Source organism: Marmota monax, unplaced genomic scaffold (assembly GCF_021218885.2).
Source record: "Marmota monax isolate L192 unplaced genomic scaffold, Marmota_monax_Labrador192_F-V1.1 WCK01_AAM20220418_F8-fsc00041, whole genome shotgun sequence".
In the NCBI taxonomy this organism is placed as follows: Eukaryota; Metazoa; Chordata; class Mammalia; order Rodentia; family Sciuridae; genus Marmota; species Marmota monax.
Genome location: NW_026695238.1, coordinates 11,321,299 through 11,337,900, shown reverse-complemented (window position 1 = coordinate 11,337,900; position 16,602 = coordinate 11,321,299). Strand labels below are relative to the sequence as shown.

General features: G+C 37.5%; 1 protein-coding gene across 7 annotated transcripts in view; it reads left to right on the top strand.

Annotated features, from left to right (window-relative positions):
* The window catches only part of Sphkap (SPHK1 interactor, AKAP domain containing), a 152,442-nt gene that overhangs the window by 28,591 nt on the left and 107,249 nt on the right, over positions 1-16,602 (top strand). For all 7 annotated transcript variants that reach the window (XM_058577453.1, XM_046439967.2, XM_058577450.1 and 4 more), the window contains one exon: positions 9,416-9,521. In XM_058577453.1, the coding sequence (XP_058433436.1) occupies positions 9,416-9,521 (106 nt within the window). The remainder of the gene's footprint in view (positions 1-9,415; positions 9,522-16,602) is intronic.

Below are 16,602 nucleotides of genomic sequence, written 5' to 3'. Positions count from 1 at the left end.
TTGCATTTCTTAATTTGTTCATAACCACCAAATTTCCAAAGGTCTTTCTATCACCCATTTAAAAATAGAAAACATTATCTGGCCACAAAATAATATATACAAAATGTACAGGAACTGCAAAAAGGAACAAGAAAGAAAATATCACAAATAACCCCATCACCCTAAGGTGACCAGTGTTAATATTTTCATGTTTTCATGAGTATGAAACTTTGTATGACCAATGCTTTAATTAACTCATTGACTCAAGAAATGTTTACTGAGCTCTTACTATATATACTCCTACTATGCTGAGCTCCTATTATGCCATATTCTTGGAATGGGAATATATCATTAAACCCAGCATAGATAGCTACATTCATGGAGTTTATAACCTGTAAGCAGTGAGGGCAGGGGGGGAGAGGAAGGTAATAAATAATAGATGCAGGAAGTTAATACATTCTATGAAATGTTAGAACATCATAGGGATACTGAGAAAATAGAGCAGGGTAGGAGATGTTAGGAATCCAGAGACAGGGAGGTCTAGAGGGCAATTGCAGAAACTGTAGTCAGGGGAAGAAGTGTCACTGAAGAGGTGGCATTTGAGAGACCTGCAGATCTCCAGCAAAGCAGGTTCCAGCTGGGACAACACCTTATGAAGCTCCAAACCATAGCCATGCCTGGTCTGTTCTAGGAAAGCAAAAGCAAAGAGTGGCCAGAGTGAAGAGAGAGGGAGGCGGAATGCAGAGGGGACTGAGTGTCAGAGACAACAGGGAGTCCAGGCAGATGAGCTCTACAGGGTGCTTCTCAAGGGCTTACAACTTTGCTGGCCTGAAATGGTGCACTATTACAAGCTTTTCAGCACAGAATGACTGGATCAGCCCTTTTATGTGAGAAGCTGTCGCCTATGTTGATAGCTATGCATTGTAATATTTTGTATTCAACTGTTTTCAGTTAACAGGGGTATGGTGTCCCTGATGTATTTTTGGGTGAAGGGGAGTCATCTTCATATCTGCATACTAACTCCATCCATGGACACATTGATGAACATATAGTTTTCAGGGTGCTTTTCAATTAATCATAACAATGCACATGTCTTTATTTTTGTTTCTATCCTTTGAATAGAATCCCATTAAAAGGCATTGATGGGTAACAGGCTTATGCAGCTGAGAGCCTTAAAAAGCCTGTCCAGATAATTCCCCAGAAAAGCCATGGATTTACACTCCAAGAAGCAACATATGAAATGTGCATTATTTTTGCCAACAGAATACTATAACATTTGAGAGATCAACAAAATGCATTCCTTCACTTAATTATCCAAAAATTTTTAAAATCCACACTCTACATGGAAATCACCAGACACATCAGAAGGGCGCTTGCCTGTGTTCTTAACAAGCACATCTCTTACCTCTGCTTTTTTAAAAGCTGGGCTCCCATCCTGTCTCTTCCCCCCCCCCAGGCGCTTTCCTCTGTTCTGTTCTGTGATGTTTTACTTATAAGTGAAGCAGAGCCCCCACAGAAGCCTGACTTCCAGGATCTCTGGAAGAAAGGATTTGCCAGGCAATTAGGAAGGCAAAAAGAAACACAGAAGAAGAAAGAAATAGAAGATGCCCCCAAATAATTTTTTATCTATTTATTGGAGTAATCTAACTAAATAGTTGCTAATTAAAGTAGCATATTAGCAGTACAACTACTTTCCCCTAGAAACGGTTTCAATCCAGGTTTTCACCAATGCCAAATTAATCTTGTGTAGACTTTGGAGCTTTTCTTTAATCATCCTGATATTTTCCCATGTGAATGGATATAAAACCATGTTCCTGAACAATCTTAGACTCATTGAATGGATTTCTTTTATTGTGTTCTGTTGGACTTCAAAAAGTCTTTGATATTCTTTATTTTATAACTTCATAATCGTCAAGTGCAAGAATAAGTACAGAAATTTTTAGAGCATACTTTTTTCGGAACCCAGGTCTGAGTAAGGAGAAGAGAAATATCACTAGGATAAGTATTCATGCTTATGCATCAAAAAGTCTGTATGCATTCCATTTAACTTCTCAAAATGTGTTGAAACCTAATAAGGGGACCCTTAGAAGTAAATAAGTATTTGGGGTAAAATTGGGAGTTCATAACCAACTTGAATCTAATGTATGAAATATGATATGTCAAGAGCTTTATAATGTTTTGAACAACCAATAAAAAAAATTAAAAAAAAGAAGTAAATAAGTATACAGGGCTTAATAAATTAAATGTAAAGGAGAAACTACTTTTTCCTCAGTTTAATATGGACTGCTTTCTTGGGTACTGGGCTACTGCTGTATGGGAAATGCCATGTAACCACGGACACTCCTTAACAGAGCCCCTATTATCACTAGCATTTTATAGTTGAGGAAACTAACACTTAAGTAACAAGTCCAATTTCACATATAGTAAGTAGCAAAAAGGAAACTTGAGCCTAGTTTTCTTAAATGCCAAAGCACTGGAAACAGGCTACATTTGAACTCATTTAGATGGAGTGGTTATAGAAGCAAAGAATTAGAAGGAATACTGGAGGTCACAGAGGAAAATAACATGGTATAGTGTGAGCAGCAGATCCAATCTCTCTGTTAATTTGGCTGTAGTCTAACCTTGGATTATTTGTTAACCTCATGACTACTTCTCATCTATAAAGTTTGCACAATTAATGAGTAGGTAAACCATACCATATAGTGCAAAGATGCACCAAATGATGATAATCGCTAGTGGAAGTGATGTGGAGAATTATATCACAGAGTGAGCCACCTGCCCACATGGGTTGGTAGAAGAGCAAAAACAGAAGGGAGATGAGGGGTAACTCTAGCACTTATTCTAAGTGTATCTGAACTAAAGTCTGATACAGCTGAATGCAGTGACAAACACAATATGTTTTGACCACAAAAAAATATACCACTGCAACTTTTTAAAAATAAAGAACTTTAGGGATACATATTTCTGAAGAAAGCATCTAATGATATTAACATATTAATACATATTCATGCAAAATTAAGTGGGCAAACAATTATGTGTATTTGCTATCTTACATTAAAATAATGCTTTCACACTAGCCATGAATAGGACACGTGTTTTGAAAAATTTCCCTATAGTCCTCATTAACAAAAGGAAGAACAAACAGCTAAGCCATCATGCTCTCTGGCTTAATCTTTTTTTCTGAACAAGTGGATATAGCATCAAAATTACTTTGGGGGATCTTGGTGAAGACTAAGACTGTAGGACAGCTTTCTAAGATAAAAGTTAATAATCTATGTAGTAGTGATTTTACCCAACATAACATCATCTGCCGTCACCTCCTTTCTAGAGGCAATGCATGAGTATATTGCAATATATGCACAGTATCTGACATATATAAAATTGTGTAATGAATGTTATATTATGTACACAATCACCAATAACATTTATGTTTGAAAGTACAGCCTTTTTCTTAAATTAGGGAGTTTACTACTTGACTGGTTTTTTCTATTGTAATCTAGTTATTTCCATAGTATCTGTTTAAGATGTGGTTTCACATTTCACTGGCTATATCCGATAGATCTAGAGTTGCCTAATAAAAAAAGCTTTAATTAAACAATACTCAAGATCATTTTCAGTATAAAAAATTTCAGCACAGCTAGTGTCGAAAATAGGAAATATACCAAATAGGAAATATACCAGCTGTTGGTGTTTACAAACCATATCCCAAATGAAGTAACAATGAACTATTATGACTTTGTTTTGCATCTTTTTTTAGTAGGTTGAATTATAATATAGCTGATTTGAGATCATGTGTTCTGCTAAGAATGACTGCTGTCTTTATGACTAATGGTGAATGAACTGTTTATATTTTTTATTGTCATTTACAAACATTTCACAAACTTAGGTCTGCAACTGATTAGGTCTGCAACTTAGGTCATTACTGATCTGAGGACAGAACTGATAGCAATTTTGTCAATTATCTTTTCTTATAAAGGAATATTCATCATTAATAGATTATATACATAATTTTGTTATATTGTTTCAATGTCCTTTCTTTGAAGCTTTATGGTAAAAGCAGACAGAGTAATGTGTTTTGTTATCAGTTGCTTTTTAAAGCTTTATTTGAGAAAATAAAAGGCTGGCCACTTCATAATATTGCTATTATTGTTATTTTTATTTTGCTGGTGTAAGAGAGCAAAAGTCTGGAATTATTCTACAGTTACTCAGCCACCTTTAAATATTGAATCAGGGTATATAATGATGGTTTCTAAATACTTTCAAGGTTTGACTAGTTGTTCTCCCTGATACATTTACTAAAACCCTACAAAATTAATACAAACTTTGTAAGTCTTTCAGCCAGCAATAAGTTGGTAACAAATTTAATTTGCATAAATGACATGTCATCTCTGACCCAGAAAAGAAAGGTCTGAATAAGGAAGCAAAAGAATAAAAATTAAAAGTAAAGGACATATAAACTTCTTGCCTGGGAGATATTTGAAACCAGAAAAGTACACAGTGTAAAAATCAAAATTTTGCACCAGATCTTGTTAACAATGACAAGACAGATTTCATGCAAGCTCCTATGACAGAGAGACAGACATCAGTGTAGAACTAAGCTCCACTCCACAGAACATGGGCAAGTGGGCTTTACAGCCTACAGGCAGACTGAGAGGGTCAGCAGATTTAAAAAAATCACTAAAAGGAGATAGTAAGGAGGGGGAATCTGGGCTTAACAGATTCTTGCTAATGACAGGCCAAGGACTAAACTATCAAGGGCAGGGGATGAGGAAGTTGCTAACTGACTTAGCAGGATTCACTGATGAATGGGCTCAGCAGACCAAATTGCAGGAGTAACTGAGAAGAGAACTAACAGGAGCTCAACTAAAACTTGGTCTAGGCAGGAGTCTGTCCCAGACTGGGCAGTCCATGAAGACAGGAGATACTAACACATCATGAGAATTTTAAAACAAATCAGTCTTTGAAAGATGGACCGAAGCCCCTGAGCTCCACCTAACAGGTAAATCCCTTTGGATGAGGGTAAAATAAAGACGTTCCCTGGAGCAAGATTTCATCTTGAACTGTGCAAAGGCATATTTTAAAATACTCTAAGTTCTTGTTTGTAGTATATTACGAAATTGATTTTAATAAGATATCTCAATTCTTTGTTCAAGATGTCTTCTGATAGACAGATCTGCGTTTTAATTTTTTCCAGTGTTGAGATTAAGAGATTTGGTATGAAGCTCAAGGGCAGATACCCTTGATAGGATTGAGACAATCAAATGGAAGATAATCACTACATTTCACCAGAAGCACTCTTTAAGGGTGAGAAGATAAGAGTGAAGCTTGTCTTTAAGAACCTATTAAAATTGTTTAACTTCACCCTGTGTTTACTTGACATTTTAGCAATAATAACAGCAGGATCCTTTTTCATTAGAACTCTCCTGGTAAATTCTTTAAATTATCATCTCAGGCCACAGCTTATCTCACCATCTGTCACACTGCAGCAAATTAAGCATTGGATTCAGACACTTGTTTGTGCCTGATCTTTTGCGGTTAAGCAGGATGCTCAGAAAGATAGAAAAATAAAAACCTTAATAGATGTTTTTTGATTATCTATCATTGCACAGCACTATCCTAGGTCCTAAAGCATCCCTGTGCTTCTAGAATTTATAGCCTAAAGGGAGAGACAAATACTACAAATCTTTGTGCTTTTTGACTGATGCTGTAACAGGACATGTGGCTCTGGCTGCTGCTGAAACATACAAGGACAGCACTTATTTCATTTCTTGGGTTGGGGAGGGCTGGAAAGAGGTGGAGTGGGGATGTATTTGCATGTGCACAGGGCTTTGGTGGTACATTGAAGAGGAGCAGAAGTCACCTTGACAGGGACTGGGGAGGAAAGAGGCACCAGAAGTCATTATCTGAGACCCAAAGGATAGAGCAGGAATTATCAAAGAGGAAGGTGGAGGAGGAGGAACAATGTCCCTAAAAGAACTAACAACTTGAACAAAGGCCCAAGAGCAAATAAGAATGTGCATTCAATTCAATGTGTCATATAAGTGACTCTCAAACTTTAGTGGCCATATAAATCACCTGAGTTTAATATAAAAATGCACATTCTGATTCAGTAGTTTTGGGGAATGACCTGAGTCATGAGCTCCTAAGCAATACCACTGATGCTGGTTCATGGGACAAGTTTTGATTTTGAGTAGTGATATTTAAATGACCCAGTTTCCAGTTACTGGGCACTTCTGTCTCTGGGGAAATCTGAAAGCTCCCTGAACCATCTTCACTGTTGCAAGTGACCTGCTTATTCACCTGCATGAATTATTGATGGGGCAGTACAGTGGCACCTCAGCACTTCCTCTATTCAGATATGACATTTTTTCAATAAGGGAGGCTGTTTTATAGAAGACTGGTTTAAAGTCACTACTTCATGGGCTGCCTTTGTGTCGTCTTCTCCTCTTTACCTACCTTCTTGCTGAAACACATTTAACAGTTGCAGCATGAAGGGAGTCTGAAAGGATGTGCTTAGTAAATATTGTCAACTCTTGTGAAAATCAAAGGAATGTGTCCTAAGGAAGAATTTGCTTCCTTACCCATTAGTAGCAAGTTATAGGGCTGTACTGCATCTTGATTGCCGTTCTTTTAATGTCAGTTTGAGTTCATTTTAATAAATGCTTGATTTCCCTGTCACCAACAACTCTGCCTCATCCTAGAGTAGGGAACTTTCTACCTCTCTGGAGACCAGGGACAGCTTCTCTGCAAAAACTCTCAACTTTCATTTCCATCATTGGGCCAGGTTGTAAGGTCACCTCTTGAAATTCCACATCTATAGCATGATTTAAGATAAAAGCCTCTGTACATATTTTAGGGCACTAAACATCAGGAAAGTGACAGATAATGTTTCTGGAAATGAGAAGAAGCCTTTGCCCTCCATGCTGGTGCAGTGGTGCTGCAGAAGGCTTGTCATTAAGTAGCACACCGATTTTAGTCTTGTCATGTGACTCTGCTTCCCCATTTAATTCTCACAGCAAATAGGTAAGTGTGGATATACATTGTTTTGTTTATCTATTGAAGTTATACAGGCCTAGATTTGGAATAAATGGAGCGAGCCCTGCAGAAAGCAACAGAACTTTCACACTCCTATCTGCACCTTCATTTCCAACTAGAGTCTCCCAGTTGGTAATACAGGGGGATTCTGTGGGTAGAACTGGCATTTCTTCCTTCTACTAGATAAGTTCAGCAGTTCTTCAACTTTTGGGTGGGTGACAAGTAATATATCTCGTGCTCCATCTAAAGTCACAAAGTGGGCAACTAAGTAATTTTCAAGACTGATCTTCTACTTTTCTTTAAGTTTACATTATCCACTGAATTGGGACCTAACCAACTCTGCCTAGGTCAAATGTGATTCCCCTCCAGAGAAGTTAGAGATTGCTGAAGTGCTGTGTCTGCTGTATGGGATCAGGGATGAGCAACCTACAATCTTCCCAAACATGACTTGTTAGCTTGCCTGTGCCCTACTCCAGGGTTGCTAGCCCTGTAAAAAAAAAAAAAAAAAAAAAACATCAGAAATGTCCTAACTCTGGATAGAAGTGACCCACTAGCTCACCAGATGTGCCTGGGAACACAATAGCAACAAGAGCCAGAGCTGACTGCCTGAGTTCCTGCCCATGGGGCTTGACTGACTCCTAAAAGGAACATAAATTCTTTCCTTGACTCGAAAGCCTAGTTATCATGCGCCAAATTAGTCTAGTCTGCAGTCCTATCCTCCACATGTTAGTAATTTGAAACCTCATATTGATATCTGCTTGGTGGGACATCTGCAGTTGGTTTTGAGCTGTAGTCACACTTAAATAGCTGCTGGAAAGGTCATGGACCCCACATTGTGGGAGCCCTGAAATTACAGGGACTGAAAACTCAGTGCTTTAGTACATTTTGCAAGTGACTTCCAGATTTAGGAAAGAAATACAGATTTCAGTTTACATGTGTCATTTATAATGAAGAGATTGAGCCTCAAAAGGCTAGGTACATAGCAGCTAGAGATCAAGAACCAGAAAAAATAATCCAAAGTCCTCTCTCTTTCCCTTCCTCTTTTCTTCTTCCTCCTCCATCCCTCCTCTCCATCATCATCTCCTTCTTCCCTCTCATGCTTTCTCTCCCTCTACCTCTCCTTCTTCTTTTCCTTTTCACCCACCTTAGCAAGGATGATGTGGGTGTGATCTGTTCATCTACTTTAGATATATTCTAGTCCACAGGGTGACAATTGCTTGAAAATAATACATGAAAATTTTAAACAAAATACATTTTTCCTCATTTCTACTATGCATTTTTGCCTGACTCTATGATTTGTTCCACAGCACCATCAGCAGTCATTTTAAAAGTGTCATTCATACTACTTAATAACAGAAATTTCAACAGACTACACTGGTGCACAGTGTGATAAAAACTGACTCATTCAGAGCTGGAAACATGAGAGTCAGATGTTAGTTGAAATATACTATTTATTTAACTGATCCATTTCAAGAGGGAAAAAAGTCTACATCTTGGGTTGAAAATTACCTATAGAACTATTCAATTATATTGCAAAAATGTATTTTAATGAATTCTACATGTTCTATGTGGTCAACAATATGGCTTGAGATATCAGTACATTTTAAATTCCAAATTGTGTTATTTTCAAAAGAAGAAAATAATTAGAAGTCTTAAATGACTCAGAGAGCTTTTTGTATTAAAATGAGGCTTAATTTTCAATTTCTTGGCATGTTATGAAAAACAGATTTGTTATTAATTTTAATCTTTTACACATCTCGAAGATGTAGAAATAAATTTTAGTCTGATATTTTTGTGCAATACTATGCATAGTCAAACCCACTAAAAGTTGACTGTGGCAGGGAAAGGAGTATAGGTGTGGGGGAAGGAGTATGAGTCTCAAGGGACAGTCTCCAGCCACAGAGATGGTCAAGGGATGGGCTGTGTTTGTTGTAGTCCACACTCCTTTCATGGTACCATTCAGCATCCCATTGAAAATTACATCTTACCCTTATTTTTTTTTAAATGAGTGGTTTTTTTTTTTTTGTTTATTTGTTTGTTTTTTTTTTTTTGTCATGTTGGTACTAGAAGAGCTAAATTAAAGTGACACATGAAAAGACTTTATTTGAGTTTTAAAACTGCATGCTTAAGAAAAGCTGCTAACACTACTGCAAGTTGGACAGATGCGATTGTGTCCGTGTAAGCATTGTGGAAGGCCTTGGGCTGCAGTTTTGTATTCGCGCCAGCCTAGCCCAGAAATGTGCCCAATAAAGAAATGTCAGTTTCAGCAGCAGGACTGGCAGTACTGAATGCAATCAGAAAAGATGATTTTTGATAAATTGTATCATGCCTCATTCATTCTGCATTTCTAAACAGATGACTCACTGGAATGTGTTCTCTTTTGTGTTTGTGACACAAACAGCAACTCGGAGTCAACACTGATGTATGAAGTGTCGGAGGCGCAGCAGGGCAGCGGCAGCGGCAGCCTGGGAAGCAGCCTGGGTGGCTCCATCACAGCCTGTAAGAAGGTAACCTTGCCCAACTCCACTTCCTTCTCAGGAGTTGAACCTGAATGCTATTGGGGCTTGACCCTTCAAGTACTTTTACTAAAGTCTAAGCAACCAAAGCAAACAACAAAACGACCCATGGTTTGTTTTCCCAAATAATCCCTGAGGACACTTAAAAAAATGTAATTCATGGAATTGACCAAAACAATCAATTCACAAAAGTATAACTTGAAAATTATAAACCTGCATTGCCATACCCCTTCGTCACACCTCTTCCCAAGGTACCTTTTCCCAGTTTATGCATGGATAACAGCTTCTTGGGTCTCCTTGGGGCAGGAGGAGTCTTCACAGGTTTGAATGACTTAATTTATTGTATTGAACTCACAAGTTTGTATTTACGAAAATGTCATAGCTGTTTTCCTTTTGATGTTTTCTTTAAAAGCAGGGTATGCTTAACTTATCTTACTGAAGAAGCAGAATTGTGGGCTGGGGCTGGGGCTCAGTGTCAGAGCAGTTGCCTCACATGTGTGAGGCACTGGGTTCCATCCATAGCACCGCATACAAAAATAAATAAAATAAAGGCATGCTGTCCATCTACAACTACAAAATAAATAAATAAGCAGAATTGTATTGCCTGGAATACAAACTTCAGAGATATCAAACAATCAAGCAAATTATCTTCTGTGCTTGTATGATTATGTCAAAGTGAACACCAATGTTACGTATAACCATAATACACTAAGGAAAACATAATAAACAAATAAAATTTAAAAGATACTTATAGAAATTTGTCACTTGAATGACAAACATCATCTATTTCAAGTACCTCACATTTCTAGCCAGTCCACTAAGATTCAGAAACAATCCAAAAAACTCAAGATCCTGATTGCCCCCCCTAGTGTTTCTGTTACTATTTGATGCTGATTCCCAGGAGAGAATGCTTCCTCTCATTCAGAATTAAATGAAATCACACTAGATTACTTCATTTATTGGAAAGATATTTTAATTTAAAAATCTTGTTAATGTAAATAAAGACAAATTCAGTTGATAAATTATTATATATTATATATGTGCATATTACATTTTTGTATGTAATATACATTATATACATGCATATGTGTACATCTATCACACATATTATGTATGTATCAATTTGTTGACTATTATGCCCAGTTAAGAAATATTATTCATCTCTGCTTGTATGACTTCCTTGTTTTAAAGTATTAAGAAATTAATAAATATCTGCACTAGGAAACATATGATCATATTAGAAAGTAGCATTAAAAAACTATTTGCAGACTGTATTAGTCAGTTTTCCATAGCTGTAACAAATACCTAAGATAAATAACTTAAAAGAAGGAAAGACTTATTTTGGCTCACAATTTCAGAGGTTTCCATCCATGGTCACTTGGCTCTGTTGCTTTTGTGCATCTGATGAGATACACCAATATGCAGGAGTCATGGTGGAGGAGGCTTCTCACCTCAGGGTAACCAGGAAGCAGAGATAGACAAAGAGAGAAACAGAGAAACAGAGGTAGGGGGTGGGGTTGGAGTCCCAATGGCCCCTTCCTCATCCACCAAGACATAAGTTCCTTCCACTAGGCCCCGCTGAGAGCTCCACCACCTCCCAATAGCACCACAGACTTGTGACCAAGACTCCAACACATGGCCTTTGGGGCCCATTTAAGATCCAAACCATAACATATGCATTCATTTGTACCAAACAAAAAATAAATAAGCCTGTCTAATTAATTAAGAGCTCTTAATCATCTGTGTTATATATGATCTATTATTCTTTCTTCTCTTATAAATTACCTAATCAAGAGTCAATGCTATCAATTCCAGTTTTTAATACTGAAAACTGATGCACTCTATTTCAAAATGATTTTGGCTTTCTTATAAGAGACCTAAAACTGCAGTTTTCCAAGCCTTAGGTATATTTTCTCAATTCTATAACTTCAAATTATCAAGTATTCACCAGATTCTGTGCATCTTGGAAAATAAAGGATTTTTAATTCATTCTAATTTTTAAGGTCAATATAGCTTACTGATTCTGTATGGTATTGTAAATGATTGAAGCCAGACCTCTGCATTTGACAACATGCTAAATCATTACCTGTTGTCTGAGCTTCAGCAAATGACTTTCCCTCTTCTTGCCTTAGTTTTCTCATCTTAAAAATGAAGATAATTATATCACATACTTTGCAGGATGGAGGAGAGAATTCATTGAGTTAATAGATCTGACATGTTTAGAACAGTGTAAGCTTATTATAAACTCTCAAAAGAAAGATTACTTCATACTAATATAATTCTACAGAATAATTTTATCAACAAGTGTGCAATCCCACATAAAAAATTGATATAGGTATCACCACAATGACAAAGCAAGTGATTTATAATGTTATCTCCATTACAGTTATTTTCCCAGAATAATAGTGGTTATATCTGTTTCTTTTAAAAGAAAAAAAAATATGTCTAGAAGCTCCTGAACAGAGTTTTTGTAGCTGAATGCCTTATCTCCTCAATTAAAACCAAAACTCAATCATCAGTTTTAAATTACTTCATATTTACATATATGCACACACTCTGTAAATACATACTTCATGATATGTATATGTGTATATTAGATAGGCATATGTCTATTTCTATGTACACACATACAGTCAATCTATTTTTCAAATTAGAATTTATAATTTTAAATATAACCCCACTCATTCACATTTATTTCTGGAACAACTATTACTCCATAAGAAATTGCTTTCTTTGTAGATCAAAAATGATCCAATTTAGGCAACTTCATAAAGTTCAACCTACATAAATTCAAAACCCTGTTAGATCTTGAAGGAACATACCAGGATAGATCATAAATTGCTCCCAAACCTGACCAATTCACAATCTGGTTTGGTAGATAATACTGGCTTCCTTGGTGAAAAGTGAAACTGTAATTCATAAGCTTAATAATTATGTAACATGACTCTACAGTAATATCTCAAAATAGTATGAATTAATAATCATTGAAAGCTAAGAGCCAAAGAGACCTTAGACAGGGGCAGGAAAGTGGGTTATAATTTAGGCTCTGAAGGATGGCCAGGATTTCAATGGGTGAACAAGACATCCAACCAAATTTATAAACGACTGCTACAAATTAATGCCATGAAGATCTTTACACCTTTATGTCTGATAATTTTTAAAATATTCATAATACCTTCCTTTTATTTCAAATAATCTCTGAAGCTGACATAATAATTTCATTTAAAAGACTATTTAGTACTAATTTGCCATGGGTCACATGTCATGAGGGCTGTAATTGTTCACCTCTCCTTCAAAACAGTAACTTGCCAATGATTTGTCCTTCTTGGTAACCAGAACATAGTCCCTTGGTAGCAAGACACTGAATATCGAATGATTCCATTTCTTCATTAGTTATTTTATTACTACATATTACAGCAAATTAATTTCAATAGCCCTTTGTCCATATTTTTAATCTTGTTAATCACAGATTAACAAGATAATAGCACTAAGGAAGTGAAGATCTGTATACACAGAAATGCACCTGTAATGCTTGTTCTGTACAAAAGAAGCTGAAAAGAAGGACAGTTATATCTCAGAAGCAGCGGGCCACACAGCGGAATCACTACTCTTAACAGTCAGTCACCCTTCACTCGGAGTAATGTGAAAAATTGAAATTTATTGGTAATTTCCAAACTCATCTAAAGTGATAGCTTCATCTCCTTCCTAATCAAGCCTTCTCATCAGAATTAACATATTGCTAAATTAACTGGAAGAGGAACTAAATCAAGGGTCCAGAGGGTAATGCATTAGTTGGATTATTGGCCTTTGCAAAGCTGCAAATCAATTTCTTTTCTGTGTTTCATAATGAATCTCTAAGGTTCTGGGAGTCCTACCCAAGCACAATTACTTAGGTTTCTCTTTGCAGAGGAGGGAATGTGGTCGATGGAAGCCCCAACTATGAAAAAGCCATAGTGTCAGGACAAAGAATTTGTTGGACTTATTTGAAAAATGAGCTACTTGATACATGTTTTTGAAATTGGGAGACTGCCTGTTATAGTTTGTAGATGAGGTGTTCTCCAAAAGCTCATTTGCTAACATGGGAATGTTCAGAGATGAAATGATTGAATTGTGAGAGCTGTAACCTAATCAGTCTATCCTAGTGGAATGGACTGACTGGGTGGTTACTAGGTAGGGCCCTGCTGGAGGAGGTAGGTCACTGAGGACATTCCCTAAGGGTTCATCTTCCCTGACACCCCTTCCCTCTCCTCTCTCTGCTGCCCCGCAGTCCTGAGCTAAACAGCTTTCCTCTACCACGCCCTTTCACCATGATGTTCTGCCACACCTCTGGCCCAGAATAACAGATTTGGTCCACCATGAACACAACTTATGAACTGTGAGCCAAAATAACTCCTCTACGTTGTTCTTGTTGCTTATTTTGGTCACAGCTATGAAAACTCCACTAACCACAGTGAGGGTTTACGTATATTTTCCTGGCATTTCACTAATAGATGTCCCTTTGCTCTCTGACAGGCTCTGGTATGCAAGATAAGTTATACGGTCGTCCTGGCTCTGGCTTCAGAATTATCCCTGCTCTTCTTTCTCACCTTCTTTTAAAAGCTGGGAAAGTCGCCAGATACATTCATACTGAGTTTCTAGGGATTGCATAGCCTGAACTAGTGGTGACCAATAAAACCTGGTCACTAATAATACAATTGTTGGCCCTCCTATAACCTGACTTTGCTAATTCAGTCAATTGAACCCGGTATGACCTCAGAAGTCTGCTCATTTTGGAGCTCTAAGCAGACACTTTCAATCCATCCAAGTTGGAATGTGAGATAATCTCTATGTCAACTCTAATTTAATGAGCATGGAGATACAGAGTGAGTTTTAATGTGTGCAATGTGATTATCTGAAATAATGCATTTAAAGTGAAAAAAAATATTGGAGAAAAATGGAGAAGAGATACTGGTGGGGAGAGGGTACTAGCACTCTCCCTGGATAGTCTTTGAATTGTATCCCGTATAGACTCTGCCTGGCGCCCTGCTTTTTCATATGACACAATCAGAACCACCAGTGGTAAACGGATTCAAATGGATTTTCACTAAATGTGGTAAAATAGTATATGCTATTATTTTTTTTAAATTTGTTAAACACTAAGTGAAAGATCCTTATAGTCTCTTTATAATAAATCAAAATCTGCTGTCTCTAAGGAGGCAGTGTGACATTGTGTTAAAAAAACAATTAAGAAGGGATGGTGGTGGACGAGGTGGCACAAGCCTGTAATCCCAGCAGCTTGGGAGGCTGAGGCAGGAGGATCGAGAGTTCAGAGTCAGACTCAGCAGCAGCTAGGTGCTAAGCAACTCAGTGAGACCCTGTCTCTAAATAAAATACAAAATAGGGCTGGGGTGTGACCAGTGGTAGAGTGCCCCGGAGTTTAATCCCTGGAACTCCCCCCCACAAAAAAGGGGTGAGCTTGGAATCTAAATCTGAAGTAGATCCTACTTACCGTGTGGTCTTAGGCAGGGATGTAAACTTCTCTGACTAATTCTTTAGGGTTAGTATGATGTTTACAAACAAAAAGATTTGTGTAAGATCTTGGCATATGGCTGATTCTCAATAAATATTAGCTAATTCCAAATAAATGATCTTTATACACAGGCCAAACTTATTAAAATACAACTTAAGACGGAGGGAAACGTGGCGTGCCATGTGTGGAATATCAGTTAGAATTTCCTCTGCTTTGAAAGTGTTCTCTTCCACAATAGCTGGACATTTTCAATCCATGCTTTACCTCACAGACTAAAGATTTGCTATTTGGAATGTAGTGGAACCAAGTCTATAAATAGGATTGATGTAAGGAAAGGATTGTTGGAGCAAAATCAACACCCCAACCAGCCTTCTTTTTTTTTTAATGTCATGTTAATTAAATCCACCATAAATTCGGATTTATCAAGGGCAACAGGCTGAAAACACTTCAGCTTCCCAGAGGCAGAATTTGACCTTAATATGACATCTGATCAGCTCTTTGAAGTTACAAGAGCATTTCTTTGCCATGACTGACCCCTTTAAACTGACTTAAATTTGTTTCAGATCTATCAGGAGAATGATAGACTAGATGTCCCTCAGTATTTAATTACCCTGTAAAATTTCATCCAAGCTCATATCTTTTTAATGACATGTAACTAACAAAGGAAATTCAATTAATGGGTTCCATCATACACATTGTGTGGATTTTTCAGAAGCCAAGTCATCCTTCTAAAACATTCTTAATAGTCGGAATTGTTCAGGGACAAAGGTGTCAACACTTCCAAAAAGCTAAGAAGTGCTTTCACTGTGTGTGACAGCTGGATAGTCACATGATGAAAAATAGTTAGAAAATTCTGCATTTGTAGAAGCTGTTTCCTTAAGGAAGAAAAACGAAAATTAAAAAGAAATTTAGCATGGTTGAGTTGTATTCTACAGAAGGAAACATTGGTGCTCCCCCTGGGTATAAACACTCCCGTTGGTTCTGATCACCCATACAGTCCATGATCTTCAGGCCCAGCTTCTGATACCACCCATTGGCCCATCAAATTTTTGTCAAATAACTAAATGTCCTGTTTCATCACCATTCTGCAGCAAAATTGAAGAAACAGGACTTTTTTTTAAAGAAATAGGTGTTTGTTTTACAAAAGTGATATTTAAAGAGAGTTAATCTGGTAGTTCTGGAGGTAATTTCTTAGGGAATTGGGGCCCAGGGGGGTCACGCTTGGTGGGTTTGGGGGACTGGGATAAGGAGAAGTAGAATGTGCATAGACACAATGCGAAGGATAAAAAGGAACCCAGACAATTATGTTTGGGTCAAGTTTAGCAGAACTCCAGCCTCGAGGGTTGTGCAGAAGAATGAATGGTGCCTGTTCAGGCCAGGGTATCCGTGAGCAATGGCACTGTTCACACCACTGGGAAGGGGGACTGGGAGACACTAGGAGTAGGAGACCAAGAGTCTAGATTCAGCCCAGTTTCCCCAAAAGAGCTAACCACAAAATTCCCTCTGGGGGCAGTTTTACTGACCATCTTAGGAAACGTCTGTGTGCCCTGAGCCACTTCCACA